Source organism: Alligator mississippiensis, chromosome 6 (assembly GCF_030867095.1).
Source record: "Alligator mississippiensis isolate rAllMis1 chromosome 6, rAllMis1, whole genome shotgun sequence".
In the NCBI taxonomy this organism is placed as follows: domain Eukaryota; kingdom Metazoa; phylum Chordata; order Crocodylia; family Alligatoridae; genus Alligator; species Alligator mississippiensis.
In genome coordinates, this window is record NC_081829.1 from 3915672 (window position 1) to 3930565 (window position 14894).

General features: G+C 50.9%; 1 protein-coding gene across 4 annotated transcripts in view; it reads left to right on the plus strand.

Moving 5' to 3' along the window:
- Nucleotides 1-14894, plus strand: part of RUNX3 (RUNX family transcription factor 3) — a 101488-nt gene that overhangs the window by 72751 nt on the left and 13843 nt on the right. For 3 of the 4 annotated variants that reach the window (XM_019498910.2, XM_019498908.2, XM_006276770.4), the window contains one exon: nt 6685-6849. The exons of the other annotated variant lie outside the window; for it this stretch is intronic. In XM_019498910.2, the coding sequence (XP_019354455.1) occupies nt 6685-6849 (165 nt within the window). The remainder of the gene's footprint in view (nt 1-6684; nt 6850-14894) is intronic. 4 annotated transcript variants of the gene reach the window in all.

Sequence of the window (14894 nt, forward strand, 5' to 3'; positions counted from 1 at the left end):
TAAGTGCCAGATGGGATTTTCTGTAGTGTCAAACCACACTAGGACCCTAACTCCTCCCAGTTGGCCTGCCTCGCTCGTGTGCTCAGGAAGTTCTGCCTCTATCAAAGGTGCCTGAAAATGCCTGAAGATCGGGCCCTGGGAGGCTGAGGCCACGTTTGCATGGTAAACGTACCATGTCTAACGGCAGTGTCCTCAAGCGCGGTGGCCCATGCAGGCTGCCTGGGGTGTGACCTGTCTGCACAACGCCACCAACGGGCTAAAGGAAACGGGGTGGGCTGATTGGCACTAATCAGCGCTGATTTGCCCCTCTGAAGTGGCTACCCCACATCCAGCTTAGGAGGCAGCCTGGCACGTGTGAGAGTGTCACTGCTGGGCACAGTAAGCTTGCTATGGAGATCTCATTGCAGGGACGAGTCTGTCAGGCTGTGAGCTCTCGCTGGCCACCTGCGGTCAGAGCTGCAGCCACGTGGGTTTGAAGGACTACACTATGTAAATGGCTGTGTCGTTCCTGTTTCCATGCGGGTTGAAACCCAGGACAGTCAGCACCACCCCAAACGAGACGTCTGTTTAGTGTCTTTGAAAGTCAGTAGGACTTAGGGTCCCAAGTGCCTTTCACTTTGGAGAGTAGAGCTTAGGCCCGTAAGTCCTCATACAGGTGCTTTGATACTGTTACTCTGGCTCTGTGATTAGACTGGGTTTTCCAGTGCTTTGGGATCTGCTGGGATAAGATGCCACTGGTACAAAAATATCCTTTGGAGTCTGCTCCATTAACAGCCACATCAGGTCGGGGAGGAGAGGTGGGAGAGCCCAGAAAGAGTTAAAGAGCTTCCCAGCAAGTCAAAGAAGAGTGAAGGGGTTATGGATCCATCGGCTGGTTTAAGTTCAGCTAATCAGCACCAGGCTATGTATAATGAACATCTCTCCCACTGTTCTGACTTCAGACAGAAAAGACCTACTGTAAATGCAACATATCTGTCTACTTCCTGCCAGCTGGATGGGAGCCAACCTATTTCCTTCAAAAAGGGATATTTATTTTCATCCCTTTAGAGGCAGCCGATTCATCACAGACCACCACAGGCTAGAAAATCTTTATAAATTATCAAACTTCCCCCCTCCCTCCCCCCTTAAATATTATTTTCCTTCAGTTGTTAAAGGAGTGTAAATCTTCTGACAGAACATGCAAGCTGAAGGGCTTTGCGACACTTTCCTCTTTCTTTCAAGGCTGGAAAAAGACAGTAGCGGCAGTGTCTTGAGAAGCCAGGAGGAAGCCAAAGCAAAGACTCGGCGTGACTGATTCCCTTTCCAAATGGCGTAAGCAAGCCAACTTCAAACATGTGAATAATGAGTTATCTGTGGTCGACTTTGTTAGGCAGAAGAAGAGACAGTTCCTTCTAACATTTTTCCCCCTCCCCTTTTGCTTCCACCCCTGAACTTCTGGGCTTCACTTGAAAAGGCCAGTCGAAATAGCAGTGGTCCTTGCCATTTTCTGCCATTCACAGGAAAAGTGAGCTGTAGATCCCTATCTTTCTAAATGCATATGGGGTATTTGAGCTCTTTCCAGCGGCTGAAGCTGTAGACAAGGTTGCGCTCCAGTTTCCAGGCTGTTACTCCCTCACCTCTTTCAGGGGATCAGAACTTTCTCAACCAAGTTCCTCTTGGCTTGACGTACCCTGTGCTTAGTCTCAGGCCAAAGGTGAATTTCTGTGGAAAGTTTGAGCAAAATTCAGCACTGTCATTTCTGAGTTATGGGAGCAAGAGTCAACAACCGCTTTCCCCATCTGCCCTGATTGAGAACGGTGGTGCTCACATAACTCAGGCTCTGCTGAGGCTATTCATTTCAAAGGTAGCTTGTTTCTGTAGCACTCGCTAGGGAACGTGGTGGTATGACCTATGCTCAGATTGGGATGAAATTCAGCCTTATGCTGACAACCTTTACAAGGCTTCTGCCCCGCTTAAGCACTTATTTTTGAAGACTTAGTGGAAATGGGAGAATTGCATAGTCCTTATACTCTACACAAAGGAGACTGTCATCCGCTGGGGACTTTCCTATTGGCATCCATAGCAAAAGCTGGTTCTTAACTATCCAACAACCCACACCAAAAAGCCAAAGATATTCCAAATGTTTCTATTTATTTTCAGCATTCGGCAATTACAAATCTTGGGGTGATAAACCAGCTCTCCCCCTACAACCCTACCATTCTTCCAGTGCAGGCATTGAAGGGAGCTCAGATCAAATGAATGTGACACTGGAGTTGCAAAGTCACTGAGAAAGAAGAAGGTGGTGAAGATATGGTGAGGGATACAGCTGCCCTCTCCAAGGATGACTGCAGCTGCAGGTGCAGCTACATGGATGTAGGACAAAGCCGCAGATCCAAGTGCGGGAGCAGATATTCGTGTTTTATGAACACCCTGGTCTCTCTAATAAGCTAAACCAGCAGATCAGAGTTCTGGCAGTGCTCCAGAGTTGAACTAGGATTTTGTGCCTCCGACCTATCGCACCATCAAGCGCCAGTCTGTGCTCTGCAGTGCACCAGGGAAGTTCAAAACAATACTGATTGTGCTTCTTTGTAAGCTGGAGGATCAGGAGCTTGTGCAGAATGCTGGACCCCCCACGCCGCGCGAGGAAGCCCCGTGCAATTTCCAATCGGGGCATGTCTGAAGTCTTGGCAGTTTCCGACGGTCTAAGAAGAGAAAGGCCTATTTGGTCTTTGAAATATTTTAATGCAGAAAGCATGTCTTTAAAACATAGCTCGGAGGGCTACAGTTTCACTGCCGCATACAGGGTTTTGCTGTCTATATTCCAGAAAAGCACCCAAAACTTCATGTATGCTTTTTATTATTGCCCGAAGTGTCAGATTCACATCAGTTCTTCCATATGGGAAATGTTCAGTGGGATTGTTTGTTTGATCTAGTGATACGGATCTTGTTATTACATTGGTGATCAAAGGGGACCTGTTAGGCTTACTCATATCAGAGTTACTTGACTGAGACGTAGGATCCACACCTTTAAAACACCTTCCTTGTGGACAAGCGGGTCGAGTCAGCGGCTGTCATTATTTTTTTTCACATCAGGGATCTGTATGTCCATACTTGAGTCAGGAGTAAAGGTGATAGTTGTTTCAAAATGCGACTGTGCTGTGAACGTTGTGGCACAAAACAGTCTCCCAGCAATGGTTTTCATATGCGCCAGTGCCGTCCTGGGGTGAGCAGCACTTCTCGAGATCGGTTCCTTGGGCCCTGATCCGAAGCCCTACGAAGCCCATTCAAGTCCCCTGCTGGCGTCAGTGGACTGGGGGTCAGGTCGCACCACTTTCCTATCCTTCCAGGTGCAGACCTGTTGTTCCTTCGTTAGTGCTGGTTTGCTTGATGAGCTGATGATGAAGGCCCCGCAGTGAGCTGAGCGGCTGCAGAAATCAAAAGCTGAGGATGTTCCCATAAAAGCGGCACATGAATAGAGACTCCGCTCTTGCGTGACACGTGCTGATGCTCTAGGCCAGAAGTGACAAGTGACAGGAAGTCTCCGTGGTGCCGGGTGTGCGAAACAGACTTGTGAATCCCGCTGCCTACTTTTTTTTAGTTCCTAAGTTGCTGTTCTGCAAGCTGGGCCCCATTGTTCCCCTTGGCTTGAATGTTCAAAAGTGACTCGTGATTTTGGTGCCTTCTTTTTTGGGGGTGCTGTATTTGGGACCCCCACAAGGAAAGTTGATTTTTAGAAAGCGGGTGCTGAGCGCTGACTTGGAAACCCCCCCCCAAAAACATGGCTCACTTAAGACCTCCGCAGTTACCAGACACTTCTGAAAATGTCAGGCTTTGCTTTTGTTTCCCTGGTACGGGGGATAGGAGCCTATTAGACTGTATAAGGACCGATATAAGGACTTCTCTTCAGGTCTGGTAAAGTGTGATCATTAAAAACATCGGCAGCATAACACACGTCTATGTTTAAATGTTTTCTGTGTTAACTAGTAACATCCTCACGGTATTTTCAACTGAGGCTAAGAGAGTTAGTTACCCAACTCCCGTTAAATCTCAGTGGCATTTGGCTTTTAAAGTACCGTGGGGATCTCTGAAAATCCCAACCTGAGATAATTAAAAGGCAAAGAGTCAAAAAACAACAACTCTTTTTCACTTTGTATTCCAATTAACATGCGTAACACAATAATGAAGCCGTCCCTGTTACAGCGAGACACTCCACCGCCTGTTCTCCCCTCCCTAGGAGAGGATGAAAGAACAGACGTGACAGAAAGTGACCCCAGATTTGCCACCAAGGAGTGTTTTCCCCAGGTCAGTTTGGCAAGGCTTTGGGGGTTCTGCCTGCCTTTGCAGCAGGGAGCGTAGCCGTCTTCCTAAGATCATCTGCCCATGCATTAACCCAGTAACTTCCCCACCATTGCGGTGGAAGGGCACTGATGGTCTCCCCGGCTTTTTGCCTCTGGCTTGTTGTAGGGTCTGTTTTGTTTGGATCGTGTGCTTTTGGGCCGTGGCGTGTCGGGGGCTGTAGATGAATTTTCGGACTGTGGAAATAAACGGCTGCCTGAGAAGGCAGAGAGCCGGACTCAGGAGCCAGAGAGGCCCCTTCAGCCTTACTGTTCGTGTGCTTCAAAGGTTGGTGCCCAGCTGAAGATGCTCGGTACTACGGCGATGAATGCAGTGAAAGACCCCATGCAGAACAGGACAGCCCTCTGCAGTATTGATTCGATGTCTCCTTTATTCACGTCAGGTAGCTCGGCAAGTAAAAGCAGCTTGCTCTGTTTCACTTTCTGTTTGCAATCCGTTTTCACTTTCTGGTCCCGTGCACCAGCCCAGGGCTGTCACGTCTGGGATTTACCGCTCCAAGGGAACGGGGTTGGAAGAGGAGGGAAACTTGGCGTCAGCATTTTTTTCACAAAGCGAAAATGTTTTAACAGCCTTTGCCCCCTTTTTGTGACAGTCTTTGATGAGGAAATCCAGAGAGATTGCTACAGCTCCCACTGATTTCCTGAATTTGGAGCCTGGAGCTACTTGCTGGTGTCCCTGGAGACCCATGAAGCTTGAGCTGAATCGTGATTCGAGAGCGTGCGCGTAGGGCTGTGATTTGGCAGTGAGCGCCGATGCTGCAGTCAGACTCCATCGGGGCATTCGGCGAACTCCCAGCCCCGACCCGCTTGGTGCGTGTGGGGAATTCCACGCGCCCGGGCTGCCGAGCGCAGATCTATGTGAGACGAGACAAGCACGTGCAGGATAACGGGTTGCAGACCAGAAGAGAGGAAGTGCAGGGACTTTCGTGCGACTTCCATCGTAGGCTGTAACAGCGTTTGCTCTGTGCAGATGTTTGCGTGCGGTGAAGGGAGTGAGGATGAAGAGCTCAGATCTGGGTCTTTCAGACCCAACAGTATCCGTTCTTTAAAAGCCAGCTGATGCTGTGTTTTAGTTCCTCTATGTGATGCGATATGGTTGCCTCTACTGTTGTGCAGCTGTGGTTTGTCAGGAGTGAGAGCTGTGAGTCATGAACCCTGGGATCTATTCCTGGCCATGCTGCTAACTCCTTGTGGTACCTTAATGTCTCTGTCACCCTTCTTTCCCCTTATAGAAGGGGATGATATACACCCACCTGGCAAAACATTGGGAGATCTTGTGATGACAGGTGCCAAGTGTAGTATGTGGGCACATATACGTCAGTTAAGAGAGCGAGCAGAGTCTAGGGGCCAGAGCCAGAGCGCAGTTACGTTGGTGTACGTTTGGAGTAAGTCTCGCTGCCTTGGAGTCCCTCCAGGTTTATATGGGTGTAGCTGAGACTGGAATCCAGCCCAGGGAGAGTGAAAACATCCAATGATGATTAATTCAGCAAAATGTGAAAGTTGTGTGTCAAGCGTGTTTCATGCTTCACTTGCCCCAGGCTGATTAGCATCAATTAAATAATTATGGCCCCGGTCTCGCAGCTCAGGAGCACAGTGTTCCTTACAGACGCTGCGACTGTTGTAGTACTTCTGTGGGGTGGGCGAGTGTTTGCCCCCCATTTTACAGATGAGGAGACTGAGGAAGAGAGCGCACATGCCCACAGAGTGACTATGAACAGAGCCATCTCTCTCGAATCCTGTCCTGGTGGCCGAAGCCCAAGACCCTCCTCCTTTCTCCAGCATCAGTCTGATCAGGGCACAGTTGGGTTGTCCGAGAGTCCGGGTAGCTGGACTGAAAAGTACCTTCCTGTCTTCTGTGCGACGAGCAAAGGCTGTAAAGCTATTTTGAATTCAACTTTTCCTGTGCTCATTTCCCAGCTGTCTAACCATGGTGCCAAGACATGGCGTTTTCAACCACGTGCGTGTCTTTTGGCTTCTTTTTCCCAGTGATTTAAGAGAGGTGGCAGGGCCATGGAGGGGGCAGCAGGAGACCTTTGTTCTGGTTCCCTCCTGCCATTGACCTGCAGCCTGTCGCAGGCTAAGTCACTTCCCCGCACCCTGCCTCCATTTCCTCTCCCAGCCTTTGTGTGCCTTGTCTCGTGAGACTCTCTCTTTGGGACCGGTGCTTATTACGTGTGTGTCCAGTCAGTGCCTGCAGCAACGGGGTTTCGATCTCGGTCGGGTCTTCCCTGTGCTATCCCGCTAGAAATAACGCTGACAACTGTGGGTGTTTGCATTCTTCCTTCATGTTGACACGGCTCTCTGGTCAAAGGCGGCTGCTTAGAGATCACGTTCTCTTATGATGTTTCAGGACACAGACAAAAACTAGAGGACCAAGCCAAATCCTACTCTGATCGCTACAGTGAGCTGGATCGTCTGCGCCAGTCTATGAGAGTCACCCCAGCAGCTCCCAACTCCCGCGGATCCTTGAGTGCCCCAGGTCACTTCGGGCCGCAGGCTCAGACTCCGATGCAAGGTACCCGTTTGGTTCATTCACACGCGCCTGGTTCTACACTTGAATCTCTTAGGCTGATCCGGACAGTATGGCCCAGGGTTCGGAGGGAGCGCCTCTTGAGCCACGCCAGAAAGGTGGTGTTCTCCTTCCTGGCTTTGCCAGCACGTGTTAAGTCTGCCCTGCGTGGGGATAAGGCCCCCGTGGCTGAAGGTTTCAGCTTCTCATTGGGGTTGGAGTGATGTCAGGAGTGGTCATCCAGGAAGGAGCCCTGTGCTGGTGAAAGCAGCTTGAAATGGGAAAGTGCCACGCTGACGGGTGTGTGGGAGCTGCCCCCCGCTCCAGCCCCTGGGGTCCCTTTGCCTCTCCTGGTGGGGATTCCCATGAAATGAGAGCGGACCACAGGGCTGGGGCCAGAAGCCTAAAACTCAACAGATTTACTCGTTGTGCTCATTAGTATCACATACACGGCCCTGAGGAAAATGGATTTTCCCACTTCAGGCAGCAGATCCACGAGGTGAGGGGAGAGGAGGGATCTAGCTACTGACTTTAAATTCAGAAGCCACTTGAACACGTATGCACTTGTGCAGGTAGGCTGCTAGACCCGGACCAGAAAGGGCGTGTTACACACTACGTGGATCTCAGAACTGTCTCTTCTCTGCTAGCACACTGTCATGCCAGATCTGATCTCTCACCTCACCAAACAGTGATAATCCCCTACACACATGTGCACGGACACACAGACTAAAGTTAGTCCCAAGTCAGTCCATACCCACAGTGTTACTGTGCAATAAGGTGTCTACACGTGTGTTACTGCGCAGTAACTAATCGGGCATAAGTTTGATACCTGCATGATGCAGGTATCAAATTTACACTCGAGTCGGCATAAGTCGCCATATTTACTGTGCAGTATGAGTGTGCGCGTGTAGACGCACAGCCGTACTGCACGGTAATTTTGGTTACTGCATAGTAAATGCATATGTGTAGACGTGCCCATGAAGTACAAAAGGTTGGGAAAGGTTAGAAATTAAGTCATTTCTTGCTAAAATTGTCTGGTTCTTTTTTTTTCCATCAAAATTTGGGTGAAAATTGTAAGAGAACAGAATTTGTTGGAGAGGGTTACCGTTTTCAGCTGTACCTAAATTACGTAGGCTTAAATGTCATTAACTGTCAATAGAACTTAACCCTAAGTCACTTAAAACCTTTCGAGTTTTACCACCGCTCCACGTCCACCCAGCGGTAAATCGGAGCGACATTTTTGTTTGGTTTTATTCATGGCCGTTCGGTTTTTTTACCAGCTCTGCTTGGACTTCTCTTTAAGAATGGTGGATCCTGTTAAAAGGATGCAGTCAGCCAGCAATAGGACTATTGACTGAGGGTTTTTAAAAGAGAGGGAAAGTCTTTATAGACTGATTATACAGAATGGTCTTTCATGATTGAAAAAAATCCACTGTAAATGTTTTTTGAAACGACCCATTCTCCTGCAGCGCTGAGAACCCAACGGTAGCAGTTTTGGGCAGAGGCCTGAGATCAGATAGCAGCACTGACTCAGAACCAAAGTGGAAGCATCTGGGCTAAGTTCACTGCTTGAAGAGCACATCAAGCCAGAGCAGAGGGAGTGAAGAGTGAGCAAAGTGCTTAAAAAGCTTTCCTTTCTCATACTCTAACATTGGAAGGAACTTTCATTAAAGCCTCGCGGGGCAAATCCTGTGCGTAGTTACACGGCTTTAAATTTGGAGCAATCCTGTTACAGTTAATGGACCCACATGTGCTTCATCACTGTAATGGTGACAGTGTCCTTCTGACAGCATGCTCCATAACCAATAGTAATACTAAGCCTCTCTCTCGTACACACACAGGTTATTCACAGAGACCATAGTTTTTATACAGGCAATTGGAGCTCACCCCAGGCCAAGAATAACAGAGGAGTTAACAGGCTTGTAGTTTTTCTCATGGCTTGGCACGTTCTTAGGTAACGCATAGGAGGACTGCTGAAGCAGACCGAGCTGACCCGGGTTGGGAGGGACAAGAGGGGCATGCTGGACGCAGCCTCCGTTACCACTGTACCTCGCGGGCATAGTGGGGTCAGCCCTGCAACACCCTGGCAAGGTGCTCGAGGTGCCACGGGAAGTCAGTGGAGGAACTGGGTTTCTGGCTGAAGGTCTGACTTCCTGTGGGCATCAAATAGGACTGAATGGTTCTCGATTTAGAGCGTCGACTGTTTGTGGCCCGATGGGTGTTCTTAATGTTTCGGGCTTTGCGCCCAGCAGTTGTGCGAGACCGTCTTGTTTGCAGAGTTTTTAAGAACAGGTTAGACAAGTAGTTGTCTGGGGTGATTCAGAAAGGGGGTTAGCCTAAATGACCTTCTGCGGGTGCTTCCAGTCCTACCTTTCTGAAGGCTGTTGCATGGCCCAGTCCTGGCACAGGACAGCTGTGCAGCCTCCCCTCCCAAAACCAAATGGGGACAGACACGGACTGTACGAGCAGCAGACAGCTGCAACCTGAGCTGCCCTCCACATAATCCCTCAGTTCATCATTCCTGTTTTGAGTTGCAAAAGCAGGGATTAATGCTCCAGGTAGGCAGCTGTTGTAGAGGAGAACACGCTGCGTGCGTCTAGGCTCCGCCCCCACTTCCTGTGGCCACACCCAGTCCCACCTCGGTAAGTCGGTGGAATGACTCAGCCAGGGAGAAGAAAGCCAGTCGGCGAGGGCGGCACCTTGCCCTCGAGGGTGGAGGCTTGTGACTAGAAGTAGGTGACATTTTTTGGCGGAAACAGTTTTTGGGGGGAAAGAAGAAAGGCGATTTGGTGGTGCTGGTATGTGGCACCCGTCGGTTTGGGGTTTGCCAGTGGGTTGTGTCGCCTCCCCTTCCCCTCCCATCACCCGAAACTGGGCAAAATGTTTCATCTTCACGTTTGCCAAGCAGAGCCCTCCTTTCATTTTCTTTCGACAATAAGTTTAAAAAACCCAAACCACTTGCAAGCCACTGCTTGCTGCAGGCACACGGGCACCTCGTGCTGCTGTTTCTGGCCGCGGCTGGCGGCGCTCCTGCCTCTCCGGCTCTGGGGCAGGCATCGGGAGCAGAGCTACAAGCTCCGGCAAAGGAGAGAAGCACGGAGCCTGATGCCGGAGCAGAAAGGCCCTGGCTCTCCCTGTCTGACCCAGCGGTGCCGGGAGAATCACGAAGGCAATGCTGTTGGCTTCTAATAGCCTGGCAGTGTTTTCAAGGAGGGAAACGGTAACCCAGTGTGGCTTGGGGTCATGGTGGGGAACGTGCCCCCCAGCCCCGCTCCGACTGCTTTGGCTCCCCCAGCCATTTCTGCCCAGAGCCCGTGCACGGTGCTCCGGATGATCCCGGGAGCCCCTGCGTTGACCTAGGGTAGCAGTCCTTGCTGCCGCAGGAAAGAGCTGTGTGTGAACCAGGCGCTCTGGGGGGTGTATGTAGCACACCCAGGCTCTTGCTCATGGATCAGCTTTTTGTGCCCACCCGTGTGGATGCTTTTTCTTCAGTTCCCATATCTGGCTCAAGCCAACACATATCCAGCTCCAACCCCAGACCTGGCAACAAGCCCTCCTCTCCCCCGGCCCTTCCCACCACCGTAACACCTTCTCCCATCTGCAGCCTGCCCAGAGTACAGCTGTGCTGGGCCAGGTCCTGCTCTTCTTGGTTCTCCTGCTAGGAACCAGGAGTGTCTACAGCTGAGGTCCGAGGAGTGGCTTTGCAGTTATGTTGGTGTAAAAGGGAGCAGAGCTTGGCTCTCTGCCATCGGTATGAGGCTTTCACCGAGGCGGGTCCTGGAGTTTATAAATAGCCCCATGTAAAACGTTCTTTTTGAGGTTAAATGGCCTCAAACTGAAAAACTCCCTGTAAGAGAAAACCCAGTCATTTCTGACGGGAAGCTTAGAAAGACAGTTTTCCCAACACCATGGCCAAGGGGGTCAGGTTCTCCTCTCACCCTGGGACCAGTTGTTATAGCACCATTGCTTTCAGCCAGCTTAGTCCTGATTTACATCCTTGCAAGTGGAAAAGACAATTGCACCCCTTGCATATCGGCTTGAAACCGCAGTGCGTTCGTGTTCCCAGGTCTGCTGTCGCACCGGGCTGGTGGAAGTGCTACACGAGACAAAGGAGTTGAGTACGATTTACCCTCTTGTGTCACTGAAGCCACAACCTGGCCTTGCAGCCTGACACAGGCGGTGCCAGAGCTACCCGGGCTGCACCATCGGCTTCCACAGAGCTGGGCTCGCACCACGGGGGCCTCTGGCCCCATATTTCTGCAGCAATCCCGGAAAATCTGAGATTTAAAAATCCTGGCTCTCCCGTCCCGAGCGCAGAACGCCAAGCTGTCATTAGACCGGCTTGAAATTGTGCCTTGTGACGGGGCCTGCACGGGCAGGGCTCCACGGGTTTTCCCTGCGCTGCCAAGTTTCCCATCTTTGTTTCTTTCCTTTCTCTTTCCCTTGCTAGGTTCTTGCTTTGAGGGTTTTGTCTCTTGGCTAAAATAGTTGAGCAGGCTCCAGAAATGAAAGGAGATGTTGAAGGAACTCATTCCCAACTGCCTGAAGCTGCTCGGCGTCACGTGGCTCAGCGAAGGCTGCTGGAGCGGTAGCAAACCCACGTGCTCCGGGAAAAATCCAATTGTCCTAACAGCTGGCTAACTCTCTGTGGGCTTCTCTTTGCTTTGCTCTTGCTTGCTTGCTTTCTCTTTCTTTTTTCCTTCAGATCGCCAGAATCAGGGCCAAATACGGTTGAAGACACAAGAGTATTGTCGCGGTGACTTTAGTGGGGGCGGGAGCAGGGCCCAAGGATACGGCACATCCCAGTGTTGCAGCCACGGCCCGTAACATGCTGTGGACATCGGGCCAGTGGGTCCCTACTTGAGGTTTTCTCCTGGGGATAGAAATTCCTCCAGTGCAGCGGTCCTCGACCTTTTTGGGATAGAGGTACCCCCTCGCTGGGCGTGAGGCCTCCCTCCATAACTTTTGTGAGCCGAGTGGCACCCAGTTTCAAAAGCTAATTTACAGATTACAGCGCTTACCTCTTTCGCCAGGCTGGCCAGTAGGGACATGTTTGAGCCTGACTTATCTGCTGAGTTTACATCCTCAGACCTCAAAGCACCCTTCAAAGAAGCTGGCCCTGTCACCCTGGCTGAGGATCACTGCTCCAGTGAAACTGGGCTCTGACCCCAGCCGTCCCAGCTGGTGCTATGGGGTGCGGTTAGGGGAAGGTCGTTTCTGCAGCCCTGCGAGCCCTGGGCGCTGGAACAAGTCTGTGGTCGCTGGCAGCTGTTATCCTCCAGGGCACAGTGGAGTGAACAAATACCAAGTCAAGGTCTTCACTGTCCAGCTGGGATGAGTATACGAAGGGCCTTCAACCTGGTAGCATTTAGTTTTATAGGTAGAATTTACTATCTTTTTCTTAGAAAGAAGCAAGACTTGCCCTAACTGCAAACCCACAGGCAGCTGTAATGGGGGGTGAAACCAGGCGCCTCCCCTTACATCCAAACACACAGCGACGAAGCAAAGGGAGACATGATTTACACATGCCATTGCAACACACTTCCTCTGCCTGGCTGTCGGGCAGGGCCCCTGGGCTTCGGGGCTTTGCAAATGACTCACTGCGACATAACGGGCCGAGTTCTCTCTGCTATCCGTTGGGGGGAGGCTCGTGGAAAAGGAAGAACATTGTCCTTTTCCTCCAGTACATTTCAAAACTGCTGCCCAGTGTGTGCGGGCCCGTCGGTGGGGGGAATCCAGAGGAAGGCAGGCCCTGTTGTTACTGGGAGTCTTTCTGCTGGCGGCTGGTAGTGGGACTGGGTCAGATCTGCAGGGTGCCTGAGGGGGCGAGGGCTTGGTGTTCGGAGGTGCTGAGTACCCCCTGCTCTCCGTGGCATCACATTTGCAGCTTAGCACGTTTTCATAGGACTTGCGCCCATTAGTATTTGTGGGCGATCCTGTGAGGTTGTCATCACAGGTTGTTAGGCCTGTGTTCTGCAGGGGATCGGGGCAGTGGTCCCCTCCAGCTCTGGAGTCTGCCAGGAGCTCCACGTTCACCCTGCCCCTCCCCAGCATGTGCCCTGGTAACCAGCTGTGGTCCAGCAGTGTTTCCAAAAGGGACCGGCATTGCCGTCATTAGCTGTTGTGAGTTTTAAACTATCCGTGTTAAGATTCAGAGTTTGGATCATAAGGAAGAACGTAGGGGCAGATCAGCCACCCCCGAGTGATTGCGTCTCTCCCCGAAGAGTGTGCAGCACAGACGAAGAGAAGATGCAGTCAAGGGGTAAGAGAAGTAAGCAGTGGGACTAGGAGGATACTGAAATCTGGGGTGAGGCGGGCACGCTAGCAGGGAGGGAAAGACTGCAGAAAGACCTGGATAGGTTGCAGGGGTGGGCTAACAAAACAGGATGCGTTTCAATACGGACAAGTGCAGGGTGCTGCACTTGGGCAGTAGTAACCAGCAGCACACTTATAAGATGGGAAACTCCCTTCTTGAGAGCACGGACGCAGAAAGGGATCTTGGAATCATCACTGATTCCAAGATGAACATGGGCCGACAATGCGAGGTCACGGTCGGCAGGGCTAACCGGACCCTATCGTGCATCCACAGGTGCATCTCAAGTAGGGCCAAGGAGGTGATCCTCCCCCTCTACGTGACACTGGTCAGGCCACAGCTGGAGTACTGTGTCCAGTTCTGGGCACCCCACTTCAAGAGGGATGTGGACAACATTGAGAGGGTCCAGAGGAGGCCACCCGCATGATCCGGGGACAGCAGGGCAGACCCTACAATGAGAGGCTATGGGACCTGAACCGGCTCAGCCTTCACAAGAGAAGGCTGAGGGGGAACCTGGTGACCGTCTATAAACTCACTAGGGGGGACCAGAAGGGTTTGGGGGAGACCTTGTTTCCCCTAGCACCCCCCGGGATAACAAGAAATAACGGCCACAAGTTGTTGGAGAGTAGGTTCAGATTAGACATCCGTAAGAACTACTTCACAGTCAGGGCGGCTAGGAACTGGAACCGACTTCAGATTCTGGCTCCTACCCTGGGGGGTCTTTAAGAAGCGGCTCGATGCCAACCTGGCTGGGGTCACTTGAGCCCAGTTTCCCTCCTGCCCAGGCAGGGGGTCGGACTTGAAGATCTACAAGGTCCCGTCCGGCCCGACTTCTATGATTCTATGAGGAAGGGCAGGAGAGTAACGGAAAAGGGGTTACTTTAGTTTAGCTAATGCACAACTATGTTTTTCAAGGATACAGAATAAAACCTGGATTGCTGCTAGCCTTAGAAGTCCAGCACTGGTGAATCCCATGGTGAAGCCAGTCTTGCCCACTTTAGAAAATCTGCACTGGTTTAACTCCAGTGAGTTTAAATCAGTTGAGAGAAAACCCTTCACATCAGTGCATTTAAACGCGTGCAAGCCCTGCGTAAACTCTCCTCTCGGCCAGTGGCATTGGTCTAGCTTTGCTCCTACTTGTACCAACGCTCCTGTGGAGGTGAGTGGGAGCAAAGCTCGGTGCCAGACACTTTTGGAAATTCTCCCCTCTTGCATCTCCCCGTGTGACAGGGCCACGACCTGCTTTGTAAAGAGTTTGCAAGCCGACTACGGGGAGGTTCTCTGCAAGAGCTACAGGGTTAACAGGAGTAGCCGGACTTTACAGCTGTTTAACTACCTTGATCTTAAATCCTTTTAGCTAAACCCAGGGCAGTTTTTTTCTCATACAGACATGCCACAGAAGAATGCTTTACTATATGTACTTACAATCTGTGTGTGTGTGCGCATGTGCGTTTCAGATGTTTAAAGTATTGAGTTACTTTTAAGGCATCTCCTGGCATAGCCGGGTAGTGCCCCATTGTTTCAGAACTGCAATGTGGCCGATCTGAGGTTAAAATGTGAATTATGGGCCCAGCGAACGCACTGAATTGCTGCTTCCTAATCCTTGTCTAGATTGACTTATGGTTTCTTTAAAATATCCTTTTCTTAATGCATAAAAACATTCTACCCGTCTAAATTGTTTCCAAAGGAAGTTAGGCAAACATTAGTGGGAGAAAAATATATCGTGGGTTACAACGTC